Genomic DNA, 25,642 nt, shown 5'->3' with positions numbered 1-25,642 from the left:
CTCCATGCCCCACTCCTTTCACACCCCAACTACTTTATTCATTTCACTCTTGCTCCTTCCTTCTTATATTTCCCTCATCCCTTACCCAGTTAATCCACCTGCTCTAAATCCCTCTCTCATCCCTACCCTGTTTTTCTCCACTGTTGTTTCACTATGTATCACTACCCCTAATATATAAATATTATCTTATAGACTATTTTTCTCTTATAATAATGTATTATGCTTATTGTAGTAGTTTCTACTTGTAACTTATTTTTTTATTTTATTCTTCCCATGTTCAAATTATACTTTAATTGTCGTCACTTCTGTACTAATATTTCTTTTTACTTGCATTCATATAACTTGTCTCACCTTTTGGAGCTTTTCTCCCTGGGCCTCTGCTGAAAATGGGTTCCCTGTACCCAATCAGACTTTCCTGATAATCAAATTTCAAATAAATAATTGAGTAAAAGGGGGTCTGAATGGAGTTATATTGAAATTATCAAGAAAGGGGGAGTAGTATTATTGGAACTGAATTCATCCCCAAGTCTTGGTGAGCACCTTCACATGGTTGAGCCTGTTTTTACAAAATATCAGCAGATGATACTGATATCTAGACTATATTTTATATAGCATATATCATCGAGAGATGTAGGTTAAAAAATAAAAAGATAACTGGGTGCACAAGTCCCAGGATAAAATAGTGTCCAATCCTGGTATATGCACTGGGAAAAAATGTCAATGTGGAATCGTCAGGATATGGAAACATTCCTATGACAGGGTTAGGTCATGCTCAGAAGGAGGATGGCACCCATGTTGTAGTTCTTCTAGTAGTCAAGAAAAAACAAAAACACTGACAGGCCAAAAAAGAGCTATAAAGATGACATGGTGAAATCCTAAAACTTAATAGAGTATGTAACAAAAGTGAAAAAAGTCATTCCTAAAATCAGGAACAGCAACTCCCATAATGATAGGAGCTCTCTAATTAAACTAAACAGAAGTCTAAGATGACTAATTAAGTCTAGCAAGGACAATTATGAAATCAAGATAGCCTCACAGGTTACAGACAACTACAAGGTCTTCTACAGTTATGTCCAAAACCTCAAAAGCAGCACAAATCAGTGTGCCAAACTGGTGGCCAGTGGTGCCACTTTCATTGAGTAGAGTAACATAGTGAATTTGATGAATGATAAATTTAGCTCAAACTTCACTGCAACTTCTCCCCTGCCTTCTCCCATGATATACCTACTAGCATAACCCCCACCTATTAACAGGGCCATGTCCTAGTGGTGCTCACTAAGGCCAAAAACACAGTCTCAATGGGCATAGAGAATATCCCAGGATGCCTCCAAAAGAGCTTGAAACATGACCTATCAGGACCACTTGAATCACTTTTCAAAACAGGCTTTGTACCAAGAGAATGGAGGACTGCAAAGGTTATCCCACTTCACAAGGGTGGACCATCAACTGACCCCAGGAACTACAGACCCAATAGTCTGACTAGTCTCATGAAAATTATCAAAAAAGGCATAGGCAACCTTCAGACACTGGACCCAACCCAGTTTGGCTTATTCAAGAGAAGGTTATGTCTACTAAATGTAATGAATGTATATCTATATCTATATCTATATATATATATATATATATATACATATATATATATATATATATATATATATATTATATATATACATACACACAGACACACACACACACACACACACACACACACACACACACACACACACACACACATACACACAGATATGTATACATGGGGAGGGATACTGATAGGTGATATTTTAGGGTTAGGAAGGGGTTGCAAATAGTAGGAGGTGTGGCTAGTGGGGTGCATCTGAAAGGTGAAGTGTGTGCCAGGCAGGGGCATATTTTAAGGTACGGGGGGGCAATGCAATACTAGGGGTTGGGGGGGAGTAGGGCAGTCAGGCTTGTAGAACAGTTTTAATATTGTGTTTCTCTTTTACAGATGGCTAAATTACCAGAGCTAAGGCAGAGATGGCAAGCTATTATGGCCCAAGCGGAGGAGCTGTTCCAGGAGGTGGCAAAATCTGATGTGATACAGGAACCTGAACAGACCCCGGGTCAGAAGAGGTGATGCACAGCAGAGAAAACCCCAACTGGAGGGAAAAAGCAACAGGCATTACAGCAGGTGGTAGCAGTGGATACACCGGTTCCTAGTACATCGCAAGACGAAGGTGCAGGTAATGGTTTTACTATGGCAGTATTGTTGGGGGAGCTAGGGGTTGAGGACTGTGGGGGGGATGATGAAGACTTGTCAGTTGGGGATCTTGGGGGTGGTGTCCAAGGGATAGAGGAGGCTCAGGGGCAACTAGCACAGGGTGCCAGGTACCCGGTTAGAGATGCAACGGGGGGGTGGCTGGTTCCGGGGACAGTTCGGTCTTGGGCTCAAAGGTAGGAGCTGACTTTGGGCTGCGGCCCGGGAACTGGTTGGCTACCCAATCTTTGGGGCAGGGGACAGTAGCAGTTTTCCTGACTGCACATTCCGGGCGCAGTTATGGAGAAAATTTGGAAAAGAGAGTATGTGGATTTGTTTGAACTTATCAATGCGGAAGGGGTCTAATGGCTAGTGGAAGCAGAGTCCTCTAATAGCAAGGACTTGTTGGCGTATTTAGCAGCATTGGGAAGGCAGAGGGTAGGTAAGCTTCACCCTAGGGCATAGGATAATTGGGTGGTTGGCTTTATTTATTTTATGGCAGTGCAGCTGGAGAAGGACGGGTCTTTGGCCCTGCCACTTCTAGGCTATTTCCTTACCATTCATGAGGCTCAACAGTTAAGACCAGGTAATGCATGGCTGCCATGCATTTCTGCAAATGGAAGGTGTGGACCAGTCACTTCATTGTGAGGTGCGTCATCCAGCTCTATGGTTGGCTACGATGATGGATAGTTATGATGGCTTTAACAGAAGGTTGAGTGGGGCGGAAACAGTGGGTGTGTGTTGGTCATTTAATAATGGCTCCTGTTCATGGATGGGGTGCAAATTTGCACACGTTTGTTCAAAATGTGGAGGGGATCATTCGGCCATTGTTTGTGGTCGGCGAGATCTGTTCACCTGAAACTTTAATGTCATGGGCCATGAGGGTGGATTTGGTGGACAAGGCTTTTCGCAAGGCTTTCAACTGGTCTGGGGGAGGGGTAATTTTTATGGGCCCTGGGGATTTGGACTCAGGTTCTTTAGAGGCAATAGAAGAAGGGGCGCCATTCCCCATTAAGGTGGAAGTTCTCTGGGGTATGCTTCATCGGTTTCCAGGTCTGGCCATCAAAGAGGAGATAATGCAAGGCTTTCAAGAGGGGTTTCCTATTAAATCCACCATGGGAGGGGGTGGGAGGGTTGCAATAATTTACAATCTGTTCAAGGTAAAGAGGACATCTTGGAGATTTTACTGGAGAAAGAGTGCCGGGTGGGACGGTTATTAGGTCCTTTTGACAGTCTGCCTTTTAGTACTTACAGGGTGTCACCTTTGGGGTTGGTGCCAAAGAAGCGAGAGGGGGAATTCAGAGTGATACATCACTTGTTGTATCCGGAAGGGAATTCAGTAAATGATTTTATTGCAGAAGAGGAGATTAGGGTGCATTATGCTTCCTTAGGTGATGCAGTGAAAGTGATTAGGGAATTTAGGGAGCCATGGTTGGTTAAGGTCGACATTGAGTCGGCTTTATAATTGTTGCCTGTTAGGAGTGAGGATTGGCCACTACTGGGGCTGCGGGTAGGAGATAAGCACTACTTTGATGAAGCTATGCCTATGGGTTGTTCAGTGGCATGTGCGACTTTTGAGAAATTCAGTACAGTATTTCATCGGATTTGGCAGCAAAAAGTGGGGACTTAAAAGGCAGTGCATTATTCAGACAATTTTTTGTTGGTGGGTGAAGGAAGGGTAGGAGCACAGGAGGGGTTGCGGGAGTTTACGATTATGTGTAAGGAGTTAAGGGTACCATTGGCTCAGCATAAGATGGAGGGTCCAGCAAGAGCATTAGAATTTCGGGGATTAACAGTTGATGTGGAACAGGGATTGTTTTGTTTACCCGAGAATAAAATAGAGAGGCTTAGGTTGGTGATACGTTTGGTGTTGGGTAACGATAAGATTCGGATTCATTCAGTTATGGAGTTGCTTGGGCTTTTGAATTTCGCCTGTTGAGTGGTGCACCCAGGGCGAGCTTTTTGCAGGTCAGTGGCATATTTGCTGAAAGGGGATTAGAGCAAACACCATTGGGTTAGGGTGACCCAACTGGTGCGGGAGGACTTGGTGTTGTGGAATGGGTTTTTGCAACAATTTAATGGGATATCTTTTTGGCAGTCCGACTGGGTGGGGCAAGAGAAACTTCACTTGTTTATGGACACAGCTGGGGGGGCGGGCATAGGGGCCTATTTTGAGGGTCGGTGGTTTGCGGCTGAATGGCCGCGGAATTGGGAGGAATTATGGAAGCGGGATGTGGCCTTTCTAGAGTTGATACCTATATGGGCAGCTTCTGTGGTGTGAAAGGAGCAATTGAGGGGCAAACGTGTCGGTTTTCACTCTGACAATATAGCGGTAGTGAGGGTATTGCAAAAGAAGATGGCTAAGTCGGATTTGTTATTGTTGGTATTACATAAATTGGTTTTGCAGAGCCTCTTAATAAATTTTTCTTTTACAGGAGTGCATGTGCCTGGTGTAAGGAATGAGATTGCTGATAGTTTGTCCCGATTTCAGTTTTGCAGGTTTCGAGGGTTGGTTCCATGGGCTGAGGAGGTGCCAGAAATCCTGCCAGAGGAGGTGTGGAATCTTGGGTTGATGTAGCCAGGTGGTTGGTATGGCATTCCTGGGCCCCTTCTATGAGGAAGGCGTATGGTAGGGCTCTTTCTGATTTTAATCAGTTTATTTTGCAGCTGCCAGAAGAGGAAGTGATATGGTCAGAGGAATTACTACTGTGATATGTAGTTCATGCTTGGGGGTTAGGCAGGGCTGTGCAGATGGTTAAGGTGGATTTGGCTACAATTATCATTTTTGCTAAGGTAGCAGGGTTGCAGGATTTCACTAAGTCTTGGACATTAGGGTGTATGTTGAGGGGTTGGGGGAGAGTGGTGGTGGAATGTAGGGATATTCAATGGCTGCTTATGAGGGTTATATTGAAAGTTTTTTTGAAAGGGTTAGGTTTGTTGCAAAGGGGGTCTCTGGATTACTTTATGTGGGGTGCGTTATGTACATGGTTATATTTTGGTGCTTTCTGTATTTCGGAGTTGTTAGTCTTGTTATGTTGGAAGGATATCATTATAGGAGAGGGTGAGGTTACTATTGCATTAAGGAGGAGTAAGACAGATCAATTGGGTAGGCGATGTTTGGTGGTGCTTAAAACTGACAAGAATCCTTGCTTTTGTCCAGTAATGTGGGCAAAAGAATTTATGAAGAGGCGGAAGGGGAGTGTGGATCAGTTGATTTTTTGTTCAGTGGATGGGAAGGTGGTGTCGAGTAGTAGACTCATAACTTTGGTGAGGAGGGTTTTACGTTGCATGGGATTTCCGGTGGAGAGGTTTGTAGGTCACTCATTCAGGATAGGTAGGGCCTCAGATTTAGCTAGAGAGGGTAGTTCCACTGAATTGATTAAAAGAGTGGGGAGATGGTCTTCAAATGTATTTTTGTCTTATATTAGATAAGTTGTGGTCTGATTATTAAGTTTTTTTCTTTTCTTTTAGGGAAGCACATTATCATCTTGGGGCATTCGTATATCCACTGGGCAGAGAAGCGTGCTTTAATTAGGGATGATGGGGTAAATTTGGGTTTATCACATGTAGGGTGCTCAGTGACTTGGCATGGTGTTAGGTGGGATGGGTTGTTGTAAGAATTTGAGAGGACTAAACTGAAGGTGGATTGTCCGTGTATACTAGTCATTCATTTAGGAAGCAATGACTTGGGCAATTGTTTCTAAAAAACAATTAGTGGACATTATTTTGCAGAATTTGATGAGATTACAGGCATTGTGCCCGGTTATGGAAATTGTGTGGTTAAAGTTGGTTCCTCATTTGTGTTGGAGGGCTGCATATAGTTAGGGCGATTGAAAGGGTCAGAAGGTGTGTTAATCAAAGGCTGGCTAGACAATTAAGAATTTTGGGGATGCATACCATTGACCTTAGAGATTTTGGGGATGGAGAGGAGTCTTGGTATCGAACAGATGGAGTACACCTTAATGATGTAGGATTGGATCTTTTTAATTTGCATCTGAAACTCTTTTTAGAGGATATGATTGCGGCTAGGGTTTAGGAGGAGGAACAGCCTGGGACCAGTCTGGTGGCGGAGAAGAGGGACAGGATTGTCCTCTTCTGTTCCCCCTCTAAAGAAGGTGGTTATTGGTTAATGGTGTGGTATGGAGGTGAGGTGAGTAGGTATGCTGCCTTTTTATGTGGGTGAGTAGGTACGTCTGGTGGAGGAGGTATCAGGGTGAGGAAGTACGCTGCCTGAGGTAAATTCATCCAGGGTGAGTGGTGACACTGCCCAGAGATCATTGGATCATTGTTACTGAGGAAGACAACTAATGTTGGTTTTGTGTGCATAAAGTTCATTGTATAATAGAGTTTAATAAAGGTCTGTATAATAGAGTTTAATAAAGGTCGTCAAATGTCTTTATGTGTTTGGTGTGGTTATTTAAAGGGGGGATGGGACAAATGTAGTTTGGGACAAACTAAGTTGTCCTGGTCCCACGAATAAGGGGTAAAGGGGTGTGGGGAGGGTATAGAGGTAGAAATTAAGGTGAGGATTGTAGTTGGATAGGATAGTGGGATTGTGGTGGTGAAAGGGTTAACGAGAGAGGGAGATGTGAATGGAAGTGAGGTAGGGGAAGGAGGGACTTCTGACAGGATTAAGTGTTAGGGATTAAAGGAAGTAGGCACATTTGGTGTCAGTTGGTGGTCCTCCCACCCTCCCTTTTTTGTATATGGATAGAAGATTTGGGCAATTTGAGGCAGAGAAGAGGGACAGGATTGTCCTCTTCTGTTCCCCCTCTAAAGAAGGTGGTCATTGGTTAATGGTTTGGTATGGAGGTGAGGTGAGTAGGTACGCTGCCTCTTTATGTGGGTGAGTAGGTACGCTGCCCCGGTGGAGGAGGTATCAGGGTGAGCAGGTACGGTGCCTGAGGTAAATTCATCCAGGGTGAGTGGTGATGCTGCCCTGAGATCATCATTGCTGAGGAAGATAACTAATGTTGGTTTTGTGTGTATAAAGTTCATTGTATAGTAGAGTTTAATAAAGGTCTGTATAATAGAGTTTAATAAAGGTTGTCAAATGTCTTGATGTGTTTGCTGTGGTTATTTAAAGGGGGGGTGGGACAATATTTGTTTGTTAACCAGATAAGATGCTTGATCTAAACTCAACTTTTTTTGTCCATAACCAAACCATAGTACTGTCACATAAACAATACAGGCAAAAAGAAAATACAACAATGCAATAAAGCAATCAGTACTAATATGTGAAAAGTGCATGTATGGTCAATACATGTGATCACATTAGTAACATGAGAAATAGTTAGTTCTTTATCACATTCAAATATACAAACACGGTGGATTATACAAAGATAATTCCTGGGCTGCTTAAGCTCCAAGCATTAGAACATATCAGTGAAACAGAGGTTATTTTAAAGGGCTGATGTATCAGCTATTACTATGGAGAAAACATTAAGGTAAGACTGCTGCACAACAGTAAAACAAGCTAAAACAGACTGTTGATGTTTTCTGTAAAGGATGATATGCAAAGAAACACTAAATTCTTTAGTGAGGGTAAACAGTGCCTCAGTAGTTTGTAGAGGGGCAGAAAAGAGATGAGAATGAGTAAGTAGTCTTGTGAATAGGTAAGAGCTATTTAATCAGCTTTCCACATCCTTTCATGTACTGAATGACAGAAGAATTGCTTAATTACTGTACTTCTGATACAATCACTGCAGAACCATATGGTGAATGTGGTGATCCTGTTAACAAGTATGCACATACCCAGGATGTAGAACGAAATAGTGGTACACTAATTAATGATCCTTCCTGACGCAGATATGCTGACTCTGTGGTCAGCGCTACTAATTATGAAACTAAGAGTTACAGTACAAAGGAAGAAAATGCAGTTTCCTAGCAGTATATACAACACAGTAAAAGTACAGATAAGCAAATGGCATACTTGTAATCCATTGACAGAGACATTTACACCTCATGCCTCTGCTTCATGAATATGGCTTTGTTAAAAACAATTTAAGATAACCACAAATCGTGACGTAATGAGATCTGTACCAAGAATCATTTTACAAGGAAAGCTACCCACTATATTTAATAACCAGCTTCATGTTTATTTTTTATCCTTTACTGCCCGGTAATGGAATTACATTTTTCAAGAGGAATAAAGGAAGTTATTAAGACAAAGTTATGACGTGCCTCAAAATCAGAAGGTATTCAAATGTCGTCACAAAAGTAAAGAATGCTTGCAAAAATGAAACCTTGAGAAAAAGACCTTTGTACATACAGTCACAGACTGAATATCTTAAAACAAATAACTGCAATGTGCCAGTATATGACAGAATTACACATGCAGAATTTCCCACTTGGGCTTTTCAAGATTAAAAAACATTGCAATTTACTACTATATTCGGTGAAATTGAAGTGTATTAACCCACCACCGAGTTTGTGCAGGAATGGGCGTACCCGCCGTGATTGACATGCGGGAGGGTGGAGCATTCCCCCTCCTCTACAATTATTAGCACAATCAAAATACTTCCAACCCTACATGACAATACAGGTACATTGGGGGGCATTTAAGGGTTAGCAACCCTTGTGACAATTCTTGCAAACCAGGAAATACAGTTTCTTACTACCACCCTATATCACAATGGCATGGCATAATACTAAGTAATCTAGGAATCTAGGAAATCTGAAGAAGTGTGCCCTGGTAGCATGTGAAAGCGCTTATTTACATGTAATAAATTTTGTTTTATGTTTCATTTTGTGGTGGTCCTGTCCTGTTTTTTCCTAATAATACTAACTAGCTGAAAGTGCCACCCATATTATTGTACTGGATTAATTCTGGAACAGTGGTGACAAGTCCTTACCTGCAACGTGGAAAACCTGTGGAAAGCCACTGACATGAACACTGCGGTTCCAATAACCAAACATTCAGGTAACAGTAGAATGAAAGAGACACTGGCAGAAACCCTAGTTCTATGAGTAAAAGCATTTAGGCAACAGTAAAATGAAAGAGCCACTGACAGAAATGCTGCGGTTAAACTAATAAAAGCTTTCAGGTAACAGAAGAATGAAAGAGCTACTGACATAAGCACTGTGAGTCCACTAATAAAAGCATTCAAGTAACAGTAGAATGAAAGGCCATTGACATAAACAATGCAGTTCCACTAATGAAAACATTCAAGCAACAGCAGAATGAAAGAGCCACTGACATGAACGCTGCGGTTCCACTAATAAAACCATAGGTAAAAGTAGAATGAAAGAGCCATAGCTCTCAACCTTCCATCGCCAAAATGAGGAACACTCACCTTCATAATGTGGAACAAATGGGCAAAATGTGGAACACATACTAATGGCTTACTAACAACTTCAACTAGAAAGGTCATAGGATGGTTACAATTTGCTGGTTTTACTTATAAAGAAGATCCTTTAATGAATTAATATGATTAATTTCAATTTACCATGGATTTCACTTAAAAAAATTCCTAACACTGAATGTGTGACAGACTCTTTCAATGTGGAACTTTGAGGAATTTCGAGGAACATGAACTTTTTAAGACCCCAAATGAGTCAGTACACAAGTATTTTGCAATAAGCATATAATTACTGTTATACGTACATACGTATAATGTTTTCTGTATTTTCTTCATAATTTTGCTAATCTGTTTGTAGGCCTATATTACCTAGTGTTTTGGTGGCATCTTTCAATCAAACAGTGGGCAGTACAGTAAAAATGGTCACAGGCTGGGTTTGGGCGGGGCTTGCTACTGCACATCTGGTGTGTTAATACACTTCAATTTCGCCCTATCTTCTATATTATTTATGCATTATTTGAGAAAAAAAAAAACAATCACAACTCAGTAACTCATTTTAGGAGGATAAATCACTGTAGGAATTTTTTAGTTTTGCTGACTTTATTGCATGTTTGGTTTTCTGCTTCTTTCCTAAAACATGCAAAGACCATTTCCCTACTGCTGGACAAAGATTGAATTCATGAGTGCTATTTGCCTGAGGTTCAACCCATCTAGGATCAGACCTCCTCCACAGAAAATCACGGTTGGTGAGTTTTGCCAACAGTGATGGTCTTTTTGGGAGTAATTTCCTGCTACTTTGAGTCACTGCAACCCTGGAGTTAGTATATTTAAGTTTGAGGGTGTAGAGGACCTACAAAAAAAAAAAACTTAAAAATATGTTTTTTCGGACAGTTTTTGGAAGGAACGGAGCTCAGGGAATTGCAGTCCTTAGCAGGTTGAACAATGTCCACACACACAGTGGAAGCTGCAAAGATACTTGTGTTGTTCCTTAAAAAAAGTTTTGTTTCCTCTCCTGTAATATTAAGAATCAGAATATTTCATCTGCAATCTTCCTTCTAACCCTCTCCATTTAATGCCTGATTTTGGTCTGATGTAGTTAAATCTGTCACTTGCCTGACTGAAGCATGTTAATGTGTAGTGTGAGCTAACAAGGCATGTAGAAACACAGGAATGAAAAGTAGGAATCCATTCAACTCCCCAAGCAGTAGGATAGTCATAATATTCTACTCAATAAAATGAGTGATTTGAAGTTTTTTCCCCCATAAATGAGGATGCTTCTGCTTCTAAAATTACATTCCGCTTTAATCTCCACAAGGAATTAGAGAGAGGATGTGAGAGAGCAATACAAAGATAGGTCAACATATTCGATTTCTGCCAAATTCTGTTCATAACAGGTATAGTACTTAACCAATAAATGGCTTGCCCCTGCAATCGAATGCTTCAAGTTACATTTTTTGCCCTTCTATGTCTCTGGCATTATTTTTCAGTATTTTGAATAATCTGCTTTGTGGAAGTCATCAATTCATAGCAGAACCATTTACCAGCTTGTATTAACAAATATAAATATATTTGGTGTATCCTTTTACAAACTGTTTTGATGGCACAGCTGCAGTGACTGCTAAGTAGAATATGACTGGTTAAGGTCTCTGCATCAAAGTTCTAGTGGTTTGAGTTCTGATCACAGATTGTATGCAACTTCCATGCGTCTTCCCTGCTGCTTTGGTTTCTTCATAAAACACACTGCCTCCACTGAATTGTATATAACTTTGCACTGCACTTAGTTGCTGTGACTCACACCATAGCAATGAAGTTTATTTACATGGTTAGCATATAAATTAAATTAAAAAATGAAAACATAAAGACTAAGCGTATAAACAAAATATGACTCCAGTCATCCATATTAGTCTTATAATGTCTTTTATGAGGTAATGAATTCACAATGTATATGCTCACACTAGACGGTTACTCTAATGACCAGCTACTCATGGCACACTGTGCAGAAATGAATACAGGGCCAGGCTGGAGTGAAACACAGTGCAGATTATTTTAGGCAAGAGCCACCCTTCAATGGGTTACATACAGAAATATAATTCGGACAGTCTACAGTACTTCTACCCAGACCTTAACATACTTGTTGAGGAAATACTGGGTGAACTGTGTGCCGAGGTGAGCAGGTTTGAGGAGACTTTGACAAAGTAATGGTCGAATCCAAGGTTTTTGGATCTGAGTGCTGCTTGGGATACAGTAAATATTAACTGCATCTGTCATATTCATTAAGAACTATCAAGAACACAGCACAATGTAAGTTTTGAGACAAAAAAAGTTAAAAGTTATAAGGCTGCTTTGTCCGGGCTCAATGCATCTTCATAACGTTTGACATTTTTAAAAAGCGTAGCAGTTGGCACAGAAGGTTAAGGCTGTAAGCTGTAGTTTCTGTGGTACAGGGTTTGATTCTTTCACCCCTTATTTGAAGTCACTTAACCAGGTAGCATTTAGCAACAACTGAGAATTTGGGCTAGGATTCTAAATAGTCCCAGGACTGCAAGCTAAGTAACCACCTATGACTTCACCTCCTAACTTCAACAAAGCAGTTTCTGTGATGGTACAGGAATATTAAAGGCAACAAAAATGTTTGTAGTGAAGAATACAATTCTGAGAGTAAAAACAAAAGCCATTCTGGGATAGAAAGTAATGTACTTTTGAGATTTCATGATGCCTGTCAGGGAATGACCATAAGTCTGGGGAGAAGTATTAAAAAGAATGAAAGTTACAAGGCCATGTTTACATGCTGTGACACAAGGAATGGTCTTCAACTATTTCACCTCCCCCCACAAAAAAAACAAACTCAAGAGTTTATAATCCTGCTTTATGAATAAATATAGCAAAAAACTGAATGAATTTTAAAAAAAGTGGGGGCATTGCTTCCACAGCAGGCCACACTGAATGACTTCCATTATCATTATAGGTTCATAGGTTCATAGGTTGGTAATAGGCTATCGGCCCTAGGGCCTATACAAGCCTAGCCATAACAATTCCCTGGCTATTTCTTCCCACATTATTTACTTCCCTGGACTCCTGTCTAGAAGGGTGACCGATGTGATCCCTGGGGTGAATTTCCTTTCTCCCATCCAGGCATCAAGGTTCCTTTTGAAGAGGGCCAAAGAGGTGCTCTGCTTGACATGTATGGGCAGTCTATTTCAGAGTCTGGGGAGTCTCTGGGTCAGGAACCTATCCCTCCAACATGTTTTGTTTATTGTGATGACAAGGTTTAGATCCCTGGAGCGTGTGGCTCTGAGGGATTGGGATTTCTTTAAGTGTAGCATGTCCAACAGCTCTGGGTCTGACATGGCATTGTATGTTAAGCAGAGATCGCCTCAGAGTAGACAATATGTGACAGAGTATAGCTGGAGTTTTTTAAGGCGGTCAGCATAGGGCATCTGCTTTAGGCCTGTGATTCTTTTAGCGAGGTATTTTTGCGGCCTTTCCAGTTGTTGCAGATGTCTTGAGAGGTACATACCAAATGGGGAGTTGTATTTTATAATGGGTCTGATGAGGGATGGATACAGTGGGACAATGACCTCCTTTTTTCTGGATGTAAAGCCCTTACTGATAAGGTGTGCCACATAGAAGGATTTCCTGACTGTTGTGGCAATGTGGTTATTGAAGATGAGACCACTGTCCACCTGTGTCCCTAAGTCTCTTATCACACTTTCGGTGTTTAGTGTACTGCCACCTATGCGGTAATTCACGGGTACATGTTTTTTCCCAGAGGGGATAACTATACATTTCTTGGCATTGAGCTTGAGTCCATGGCTCTGGTACCAAGCATCAGTTTCTGTAAGGCCTTTTTGTAGAGTATCGACATCATTTGGGGATACAATAATGGCTCCCAGTTTGCAGTCATCTGTGAACTTTGTTAGCCAGAGTCCCTTAGTGTTAGCCTGTACTTCAGAGAAGTAGATGCCAAACAAGAGAGGTCCAAGGACTGAACCCTGAGGTACTCCACTTGTCACTTGTTGGGAGCTGGATTTGGAGTCAGCTACTTTTACAGTGTGGGTTCTGTCAGTAAGCCAGTTGGCAACCCATCGAGTGACATCGGGATTAATGCCCAGCTTAGTAAGTTTATCTATGATTCCAGAGTGGGAGATGGTGTCAAAGGCCTTGACGAGGTCCACATAGACTGTGTGGACTGCCTTACCCTCGTCCACAGCTCTGGAGACTCATTCAAAGAAGTCAATCAGGTTCAGGAGACAAGAGGCCCTTCACGAACCCAAACTGGGTGGAGTCTAGTGTTTTAAGGTTGCCAATGTCTTTGTTTATAAGTTCCATGATAATATGTTCCATGGCCTTGCAGATCAGGCTCGTCAGACTGATGGGGCGGTAGTTCCTGGGATTCAAGGTGGATCTCCCCCTTGTGGAGTGGGATAACTGTAGCTGTGCACCACTCAGTGGGCATGGAGCCTGAGGTGAGGTGCCAGTTCATTTTGTAGTTCATGTAGTACACAGCCCAGGATGTCATCTGGTCCCATGGATGCTGTATTCTTAGCTTTGGAGAGTGTGTTTTTACCTGTGTGGTCATTATTATCTGAATTTGGCAATCTTCCGGTATTAAGATGGGCCATTTAGGGGGTGAGAGGGGGGTGAAGTTGGCACTGAATCGATCTGCCAAGATATTGGCAATATCCTTGGGATCAGTATATTTAATGCCATTCTGTTGTAGCTCAGAGCAGATCTGAGCATTGCCATTTAGATTCTTGACATAGTTATAGAATGCCTTGTGGTTGTCTTTGGAATCTTTGGCAATTTTATTTTCGTAACTAGCTTTGGAGGATTTTATGAGGGATCCCAGCTTCTTACTAAGACTGGTAAGGGAGTTTTTTGCATCCTGGGATTTTCCTCTTTTCTGCAACAGTTTCTTCCTTTTGTTGTAAAGTTTGTTTATGGCAGGGGACCACCAGATTGGCTTCCTTTTTTTGGAGGAGTGCATCTTAGTTCTACTTGGGATGGCACATTTCATGCATGAGTGGATGTGCTCATACAGTGCCTTAGTGTAGGACTCAGCAGTCGAACTTTCAGTTCCCATCTGCATGGGTGTCATGAAGTTTGTAACTTCTGACTTGACTTGAGTAGCATGAAGTTGGCTTTGGAGAAGTTTTTTATGGAGGTTTCCTTACTGGGGGGTGGGGGTGGGATGTGGATGTTAAGGGTGATTAGCTTATGGTCTGACCTGACCAACAAGGGGGTGGTCATAGGTGAGGAGCATCAATTTCCCATGTTGGTAATGACCAGGTCTAGGATATTGGAACCGCTGGTGGGACTATGGATTAGTTGATCCAGGGCATTGGAATTTATGAATTCCAAGAACCGTTGGGCAAAGGCATTGGTACACGAGTAATTTTCCCAGTTAATGGCAGGGTAGTTGAAATCACCCGGTATTAGGGTGTTTGGTTGTATATTAATATTTTCCAGTATATTTAGAAAGGTGTAGTGAGAATCTTGGGGCATGGTGGGGATTCTGTAGCAAACTACAAGCTGGATTGCAGTCTTACCTAGTGTTAGTTGCACCTGGAGAATTTCAGATGCATTGTGTTGGGCAACTAACCTGGTGGTGTGAATATCCTTGGTGAATATGGACACTCCTCCAACTTTAGTGTTTCGATCCTGGTTTGGTGGCCGAAAAGTGTGGTAAGAGTTGTAGCCTGGTATTCCAGGGGTGCTCTCTGGAGCCTTGAACCAGGTCTCAATTACTGCACAGATATCGATGTTCTCCATTTTTAGGAGTGCCTCGAGAGAGTGCATTTTGTGGTTTAGACTTCTAGCATTGAGTAGCATTACCTTCAGATTTTGCATGCTTTTACCTGTTACGGTGGAGGTTTTGTCCTTTGAACTCTGCCTAAAAAATGCACTACAGGGATGGCAAGAGCCTTTGCCAGTAACCTGAATCTCAGGGGCGACAGGTGCAGACCATCTCTAGAAAATTATTATGGTCTGTCTATCATGTCGTCCCAGGCAGACAAATACTGGATCCCCTTTGAATGACACCAGAAGCTTAGCCAATTGTTGAAGTCAATCATTTTGTCCTCATATTGTGGTATCATTCTGGGCGAAGGCAGGATGCTACTCAGGGCTAGGGTCATATCTGCCTGGGCCACATGATCTGAGAGCTCTTCCATGTGTCTTTTCATGTAGTCTAGGGAGGTATGTCTCAAGTCATTCACTCCAACATGGACAATGACAGAGTCATATTTGTACTTGTTGTGGAGTGACTTGAGTGCATGAGTTATGTGGCAGATCCTGGCACCCGACAGGCAGCTCACTGTAATTTTCTCCTTGTTCAGCCTGGTGAACTTTAGAGTTCTTCTTGAGCAGCTCATTGGAATAAATTAGCTAACTGCTTCCCAGCTCCAAGGTCTTGAGATTCAATCCTGCCTTGTGGTTCCTATCTTTGTAGAGTTCGGCATGTTCTTTCCATGGCTACACAGGTTCTTTTCCTGGTACTCTGGTTTCCTTCCAAACCCATGCTAGCTGACTGGCTGCTTAAACTGTCTATATTTTATATATATATATATATATATATATATATATATATATATATATATAGAGAGAGAGAGAGAGAGAGAGATTTACCCTTGCTCTTGAGGACCAAGTCATTGCTGAAAAGGGTCTGAAAAAGACAATTTTACTTACCTGGTTAACAAATAAATAGATTAAAAAAATTAATTCAAAACTGTGAGTGATGGGGTAAAATACCAAAAGCTGCCAGAACTATAAGTCTTTGTTTATTAAATAAAACATGACATCATAACTTTGGGAATACTCCACATTTTCAGTTAAAATTGCTAGTTTGTCTTATAACAAAGGCCACTAAATTGTATACATTGCTTGAACAAATATCAGAAAATCTCAAATTTGGTCTGTCGGACTACTGGAAAAAGATGAGATTTCCCTATGACACTACCTCAGGAAATGCAGTGATAAGTAAGCTAAATTATTTCTTACACAATAATTATCAAAATAACTGAAAAAGCAAAGATGCTCAACAAGAATTCTAAAGTTCATAAAGTGTGTATGTGGGGTGGGGGGGGGGGCTGCACAATCTAGTCTCATATTTGGGTCAGGAAATGCCAAACAATATGTAAGTGATATCCATTTGATGAAAATGGTCATACAACTACAGAAAAGTGGCATTTACTGTATAGATAACATAAAATACATACATAAATGTACACTGAGATGCACAAAATGCAGAATTTCATTACCCATGCAGCTTTGTGTTGATATCTTACTGTACTGCATTTTTATTCTGTTGCAAGCATCACTAACATTTTCATGTACCTTGTAAGGACTGCCTCTGTCCTGTGCTGTAATAAAAAGTGGCCATTGGCACTACTTCCATCACCAGAATACTAAATACATGAATGAATAAATAAATAAAATGCATGCATTACCTTAGTAGTTGTTTAGCAAGTGAGGTATGAAGGTGTGCCTCTGGGTCATGAAAAAACAGCAGCCTGTCACTTCAAATGGTATGTTCAAGGGGAGGGTTCTGCACATGGAGGATTGAGTGTAGGTTATAAAAACAATAAGCCTTTATTATTTATTTATTTACTAACTACAGTGAAATAAGTAGAATTGTATTCCTTATCTAAGGGGTTCAACAATGGTGGATTGGTTCTCAGCTGTATCGCTTACAGTGAAATAATCATTGTTTTTTTTTTAATTGGATCCCAAATGTATCATTTACCATAAATTAATCAGAAATGTTTTCTTTATCTTAGGGCCTTGACAATGGTGAGTTGGTTCAGGCTGTATGATCACTGTTAGAAACACATACACTGGGTAACTGTCAACTCCCATTATCACTGCAAAGAATCCAAGTACTGGACCTTCCGAAAGCGCTAAAAATCATTAAATCAGAGTTTTTTATTTCACGTAGTAGTTCGCATTTTATTCATCCAGTTTCCAGCTCCGTTTTCACTTTTTGTGCGTTCTCTAGTTTGTCTCAGTCTTTTTGGTTTGCTTCTATTCCTATTTTGGGAGTTTAGATTAATTTTCCAGTACTGGCACTGTAGTGCGAGGGGGGTGCTCCACTCCTGAGTGTGCTATACTACCGATAAGATATCACACCAAGGCCCCGCCTGCCTGATCTGATGACAGCTCAGGTATTATAAAACATTCTGTGGCACATCGAAAACAGTACTGGCATTTCCCCTGTGCCTGTGTCAAACTTCCATTACTCTGAAACAATGCTATTGTCCTAGTGGGACAAACCTGGTCAACAAAAGGAGATATAAAAATAAATACTAATTCCAGACATTAGATAACCAGAGTCACTGCTAAATGTGATAAATATATAAAAGTTATTAGGTGAGAATACTCAGGCAGTGGACTATATGTTTTTTTCTTTATATATTACAGCTAAAGTGTTCTTGTGATTTGAGGGGCTGGATATTTGTCAGTGTGTCTGCATGAGAATCAAACCTATGAATTGGCTTTTAAGTACTTATACAATATAGTTTTACACAATTTTTTTAGTATATATTCAAATGAAAACACCCTTTCTATTCACAAAGTTTAGGAGGTCAGCTCAGTGGTTAAGATCTCTGCTCCAGAGCTTTAGGTTATAGAGTTCAGTCCTGATCTCTGTTCACTATGTGAAGTTTTCATGTTCTTCCCATATATGATTGCTTGTTTTTTAGCTACTGTTTCTTCCACCGTCCATAAACATATTGCTTGACTAGCTATTGTAAATGTGTTGATATATATATATATATATATATATATATATATATATATATATATATATATATATATATATATATATACACGGGTTCATGTCAAACCAACGACACGCAAAAGAACGACATTCACTATATCGAAACGAAACCATCGACATTGCAAAACATCGACACTACATTTATACGTAAGTACAGTGCTAACATGGGTCCTGCAGGGGGGAAGTAGTATGGGTACAGTGTCATATCATATCCTTTACTTCCCCCCTGCAGGACCCATGTTAGCACTGTACTTACGTATAAATGTAGTGTCGATGTTTTGCAATATCGATGGTTTCATTTCGATATAGTGAATGTCGTTCTTTTGCATGTCGTTGGTTTGACATGAACCCATATACACACACACATACATACATACATACATACATATATACATATATATCACATTTACCCTCGTGGTCTTATTCAGAGTGAAACAACCATTTCTGTATGACAGGTTTCTATTTCATATATACATATATGTATATTAGCAATGTAACTGTCAGTCATGATGGAAGTGCATGATGTTGTGCATTGTGGGAAGCAGAGACAGACTGAGTACTAATCAAAGAAATAAATCGATCTGCTTAGGCAGCAATGGCCACTCTGTTTGATGTGAGTAGAAGTAAAAATTAGTGCAGTTTTAATAGACACTCAGAATTATTTGATTAAAAAGTACTGCTGACTACCAATGCTACCAACTCTCTGTGATGCACTATTTTTGTTTATTTTGACAATTAACAAACCAACTACTCCAAATCATTGTCTTTAACTGTTGTTGTCACAGTTTTGTTCCCATTATTAATGTCCTGTTCTTGTTTTCATTAACCACATTAATAAATTTGAATTTAGATGAACTGGATCAATATTTCCTGGCACCCTTAGAATCCCTATATGATGTTCAGAGTGATGACAGCAATGACTGGTTGCATTGCTCCTGGAAGCATTGGCATGCTGCAATACTATCACCGCTGAAGCATATTCGTGCCAGTTCAGCTGAAAAACAACCTAATCCAATGTTTACATCACTTGCTAATAAGTTTCACTATCATCCTGACATAGTTTTTGCAAGATGCTGCACAAGTCACTTAATTTCTCTTATGTTTTAACCTGACCAGTTGCAAACGTCTACCCATAACTTCCAGCTTTCTGAACTACAAAAATATGTGCATATCCTCTGTGATTTTCCCTTTTCGCTCCTCTTTTATTGGCTCATGTAAATTACATAGTGTTTTTTCTGTACATGAAAACCAATACCCAACATTTCCCTTATTCACTTCCTTCTTTCCCCAGCTTCTTTAGTTATTGTTCAACACTTCCCCAGTGATAAAAATGTGCTCGTGCAAAAAAAAAAAAACCTCAACCACAAATGATTCAGAACACAACCCACATATACAGAATAAAAAAAATCCTTGGGGAACAAGCCTACATGTTCTAATCTGTATGTGCTAAATGCAAAGTTGTACAACAGTGTGGAAAGAGGAAACATCCAAGGACCCTGCATGACACCCCAAAGAAACAGAGATCACACATAGTCAACAACTTATTGCATAAGATAGAAGTGCAATATGACAAGTTTTGCTTAGGAAGCTAGAACCTCTTCATCTGATCACTGACACAGATGGATACCTGCCCTTTTAATACCACTCCCCATATTAAGCTCTCTCATCTTCTTTTACCAGCTTTAAAATGATTTGCCACTCTCCACTTAACAAGACATAACTGACAGCTGTTTGCTGCTTTTGCTCAGTTTACACTTTCTGCATCCTGTGTGATAACATTCTTGTTGAGTGCACTTTACAATAATATAGAACTAGTGTTTTATGCATTTAGCTGTTTTTTTCCTTCCATATTTCACTTGTTAGCAAACATTGACTTGATTCTTATATTTCAGTAATTAAAAAAAAATAGATACTGACATAAATATTACGCTGAAAAAAATTTTGAAATAAATATGTGCATACAAATGCTCATTCATAAAGTTAGTAGCCCAACAGAACAGGGAAAAAAATGGGTCTACTTGCTAAATTTCTGTGCAATAACAACTGAATCTTACTTAGGCATTTATGCAATTTTTAAGTGCTGTTTACCAGTTTCATACTTAACATTGCTAAAGTGGTATAACATGATCACTAGAATATAGGTAAATGGTATAAAGTAAACCTAGGACTAAATGCAGTTGCAAAATCCAAGGAGCAAAGGGAAATAAATACATAAGAATGAGCAGTCAAATGCATATAGGTAGTTCAGTGCTGGCCGCTGTGTCCTAATGATACTATACTGTATTAAGAATTTACATATCAATTTATGTGTGTGTGTGTGTGTGTGTGTGTGTGTGTGTGTGTGTGTGTGTGTGTGTGTCTGTCTGTTTGTGTTTGTAAAATGTATGTATTATGTGCATAATAACTTAGTTAATTTGAGGGGCAACTGCATTGTCCACTGATTGCAATAGTGAGCAATAAACAAATAACCTACAGTCTTTATATGTTTATTTTTAATCTTTAACAAATCATTTCACCTCTTCAATGCTCCTAGTGAAATATTTTTATGCATATTAATTTTTATTTAATAAAATAACTAGTTGTAGTAAGGGATATCGCTGAGGTCTGCTTACCTGTCTTTAGAAATTCCAGAAGAAGAATAAAGATTATTAGTGTGCAGCGAGGAGGCATTGGTATGATTGCTGCTTATGGCAAAAAAGCATTCTTTTACTGCTGTTTGAAGGATGGAAAAATGCTGACAAAAACGAAAACAACAAAAAAAATCTTTATACTCCTTCACTGCTGAAAAGATAAAACTAATCTGCTGCTTCCGTTACCTCAAACAAACACAGGAAGGCGTGGTGGTTATGACCTTTATTATATCTGTATTCTGAGAAATTACACAAACATTAGCTTCTTGTATTTCTGGTGTTCTATACACATCTGCTAGGTGACGTGGACAGTAAAACAGATAGAAAAAAAAAAACAAAAAAAAAAACAATTAAATAATCCAGAAAAAATGTTAAAGCTATTTTCAAGATGATTCTTTTTCATCATATAACATGACATAGAGGCTGAACAGGAACTATGCAGTGAGAGAGCTGACTGGGCCTTGATCTTACAGAAAATGGAAAGTAGTTTTAAATGCTGCTGCATTTTAACTTCTAGATGATTGGACAGTATTAATGATTTACTTACAGATTACCAGTCAAAAACTAGAAAAAAAATCCTCTGAACTGCAAACGTTCTTAGAAAAGTAATTAATGAAATATGTAGATTTGTACTGATTGGTTTCATAAAAGAACTGCAAAAAGAAAAATCTGTGGTATCCCTAGAAGTCTCAGAAAACCCAATATGCACCCTGTACTGGGTCAAAAACAAACCAAGCAGAAACTTTACAGTGTGAATGGTGTGAAGTTCACTCCTTGAAATATGTTAGGCACCTAGTTCACTATTAAAATCAAACCTTAAAATAAGCACTACAAAATAATAAAATAGTAGGTAGTCCATGGTTGAGTTAAAAATGGAATATCCTTCATTGAAACACACATACAAGCGATCCTAGTTGACTATAATGAAAAGCATTAAAGACATTCATTATTTATATATAATTAGGTTATTTGGAACAAGGGAGTAGTTACAGAGAGTGTTTCTGTTAAGAGCAATAAAAGCATTAAACTCACTCCTTTAACCCGAGTCCCCTTCCCCCTTAACACCACAGTGTAAATTGAAACTGCGCTACCTTAGAACTGAAACTAAAATGCTAGAGACAAATTAAAATATATAATATAAGAACAGCTTATTAAGGCTAACCTACAAATCCAAACTTTATTAATTAAGAAACCAACTCACTAACAAAATGACTAATTAACTAACAAAAGATCCACCACTAGACATCTGTCAGAATAAATACTAGTAACTTACAAACTGAAACAATTTTAACAAAGATTGCTTTTGTACCAAATAAATACTTCATCAGGTTTGTGTGTAAAAAACATATAATATTAATGAACACGTGTATAAGTCTATAAGTTAACACCTAAGTAGGCTGAAAACAATAGTTATAATTGCTAAGGTGGAAATACCGTGAAAAATGTTAAAAATAAAGCATTAAGGTATAGGGATCTGTTCAAGTGTGGTATCTAACTAAGAAAGCGCACTTAGTTTAAATTAGTAAATATATCAGAAAATAGCATCAATGTCAGTTATTTTCATTCTAAACTATTTACAATGTTTGATATTTGTTTATAACAATATTAGCATGTATAATATTAGTATGTAATGTCAGCATAAATCAGTCCCATATCAGACATTTAATAGTCTGTTAAACAGTGGGGCAGTTTTCTGAGTTCTAGTACGCTCTTTTTTTTTTTTTTTTTTTAAGCAATAATAATTAAGCCCCAGTTTTCTAAAAGAGTTCAGTTTCAGCTGCCACAGTAGTTCACATTTTTCTAAAAGGTGCTGAGCCAGTGCATTACTCTTGCACTTAGCTCTAATTTTTGAAAGATGGCCAGAAATCCTTCTTTTAAGTCTGTTGAGCATTTTCCCCACATAAAATGCTTCAAAGTCATTTCAGCTTGACTGCATTAAGTTACAGTCACCTCCTGCGTTGGTTTTAATCACTTTCTTTAGGACAGAAAAACGTCTCCCTCCTGTATGTGCTGACAAAAAACACAGCTGGCTCCACACTTATTGATACATGTATCCAATGGTCTGCGCCTACCTTCAACCCAACACCAGATGTTTCTGGCTTTCTTATACACAAAGGAAGGAGCTTCTCCAAGGATGTCCATTAAATATGAGTTTTCAGTAATTATGGCTAAATTCTCTCTAATAATATTAATGATGCTGTGACAGTCAACAGTAAAAGTCAAAATACAACTTTAGATTTGTTGTCCAAATATTTCTTTAAAATCCTCCCACATGGACTATTAAGTGCTGGTGAATTCGTGCTTTTTAGTTCAATTATAGGCTCCAGAATGCTTCTTAACATATTGCTTTCATATCCCCTCACTAAAAAATCATTTTCAAGATCATTTAGGTTCTTACGGAAGGGTTCCATTTTTGTGGTGATCCTGGCCAACCTGTAGCCCTTGGACTTAACAACGTTATATTTTGTCCTGGTGAGATAGAGACTCTTATTATGTAGCAGGAGGTTTACTCTTGTAGGTTTTCTGTAAAGATCTGTGTCCATTTTACCTTAGTCCAACTCTTTAGTAATATGTATATCTAAGAAGACTGCCGAGGTGAGGCTGTGGGAAGAGGTGAAATGCAGGAAGCTGGTAGTTTGATTCAGATAGCTGATAAAGTCTTCTAATTTAGCACCATCTTCTTTCCACACAATAAAGATGTCATCAATAAAGCACAGATACACTGTGATATGTTGCATGTATTATCTGTTGTTAAAATCATAATACTCCTCCCACTTACTTAGGACTATGTTGGCTAGGCTAGGGGCCATAGATGCCCCCATGCCTATACCAGTCTTTTATTTATAGTAATTTCCATTACACATAAAACATGTAGCTAAGCACCATATCTAAAATTCTACCCATTCTTTCATGTTGTGCTGGTGTGCCCTTGTTGATTTTCCTGTACGAATCAGTCACTATTTCAATACAACAATTATGTGGAAGCACAGTATATAATGATTCAACATCTACTGTTAATAAAATGCTATCAGCATCAACTGTAACATTATTTTATTTTCCTTAAAAAAAATGATTAGAGTCTTTTATGTGTGAAATGTTCTTCTCAGCCAGAGGTTGTATCAAAAAACAAGGTAGATGGCAGCAGCTTCTGTCAGGGACCCTCTCCTTGCAACTGCTGGCCTGTAATAAGCATTTTCTCTATTTTTATGTGGCTTAGGGATTCCAAAAAAATTAGGCAAGTGGGGGGGTGTCTGTAGATAGACACACAAGTTATCTGTTAACAAACCATTATCATAAAGGGCAGTCGAGGCTGTGTACTAGTTGCTGTATGTTGCCTTAATTTCTTCTAAAGTTAAACATTCATAATAGTTAGTGTCACTAAATGTTTCTTCTGTCCTCTGGTTATAGCTGCTGGTATCACTAACAACAATACCCCCTCCCTTGTCAGCATTCATAACCCATAGAGACTTATCTCTGCCTATCTCTAACAATGCTTTTTCCTCACCTTTGTTGTAGAACTTTCTCCGTGCTGGTTTTTACAGTACTTTCCTGATGTCCATTTCAAATTTGACCTCAAAGGCTGCTAAAGTTTGGTGGAAGAGAGGGCAATAATTACTGGGTCATTTTATTGTTTCTTCAATAGGTTTTTTTCTCAGTGGTATCAGATTTGCCATAGTACAAAACTTTCAGAATCAGTTTTCTGACTAGGATTTTAAATCAACTAGTACCTGTGCTGGTCAGACCTGCAGTGGGGAACAAAACTTAATCCCTTTGAAAGCACACTAATCTCAGTGTCAGTAAGTTCTTTTTTGGGGTGATTCCACACAACAAAATAGTGAATGTCTTCAATGCTTTTCATAATACTCAACTAGGATCACATGTTTGTGTGTTTCAATAAAGGATATTCCATTTTTAACTGAACTACAGGCTACCTATTTTATTACTTTTGTAGTACATATTTTAAAGTTCGATTTATAATACTGAACTACGTAATAACATATTTCAAGGAGTGAATTTCACACCCTCCACACTGCAAAGTTTCTGCTTGGTTTGTTTCATAACCCTGCTGTGTTATGCTGGAGAAAGCAAGATGGCTTCTAATAAACAAAATAACTCATTTTATGATCCACACCATAATCTATGATCAACTTCACACAGATCCTTATCCTCAACTCATATATAGGCTTCCTCATCTGACCTCCCTATACTAAGGGGATGATTACGTTTAGTCAGCATTAAGGTAGCAAGCAGTGGGTGCGATTCATAGAAACTAGCACAGTGTTGCAACTTGTACTACATGCAGTACTGAGATTGATAGTCATGCATGAGCTGTACAGCACTGGATGTCCTTAACAACTAATATGCATGTCAATGAAGTCCTCAGTTCGGAAATTTAAACAACTCTAGGCTAAGTGCCCCAGCATCACTCCATCCTCTCAACAGAGTCTCACACACACACACACACACACACACACACACACACACACACACACACACACACACACACACACACACACACACCACAAACTTCAGATACTCCCACACAAATACACAGAAACATAAATGAACACATCCAGTGCCAACACACCCTGTAGGCTGTATCATCAAACTCCTCATCCATACAAGCATCAGGCAGTGATCATCCAACATGCACAGATGCAAAGATATATGCATATGCTCACAATAAGCATTCATGCAATATAGAATCACAGTATAAACT

General features: G+C 39.4%; 1 protein-coding gene across 1 annotated transcript in view; it reads right to left on the bottom strand.

Moving 5' to 3' along the window:
- The window catches only part of LOC122806609 (transmembrane protein PVRIG-like), a 130,712-nt gene extending 109,612 nt beyond the window's left edge, over positions 1 to 21,100 (bottom strand). Inside the window, exon 1 of the mRNA XM_044077175.1 lies at positions 20,905 to 21,100. Within this exon, the coding sequence (XP_043933110.1) occupies positions 20,905 to 20,962 (58 nt within the window). The 5' untranslated portion in view covers positions 20,963 to 21,100. The remainder of the gene's footprint in view (positions 1 to 20,904) is intronic.
- Positions 21,101 to 25,642: the final 4,542 nt, after the last annotated feature.

The sequence above is a fragment of the Protopterus annectens genome, chromosome 7.part0 (assembly GCF_019279795.1).
Source record: "Protopterus annectens isolate FY-2018-M chromosome 7.part0, PAN1.0, whole genome shotgun sequence".
Lineage (NCBI taxonomy): Eukaryota > Metazoa > Chordata > Ceratodontiformes > Protopteridae > Protopterus > Protopterus annectens.
The sequence above is the reverse complement of the archived record's forward strand: the minus strand, read 5'-3'. Positions and strand labels throughout refer to the sequence as shown.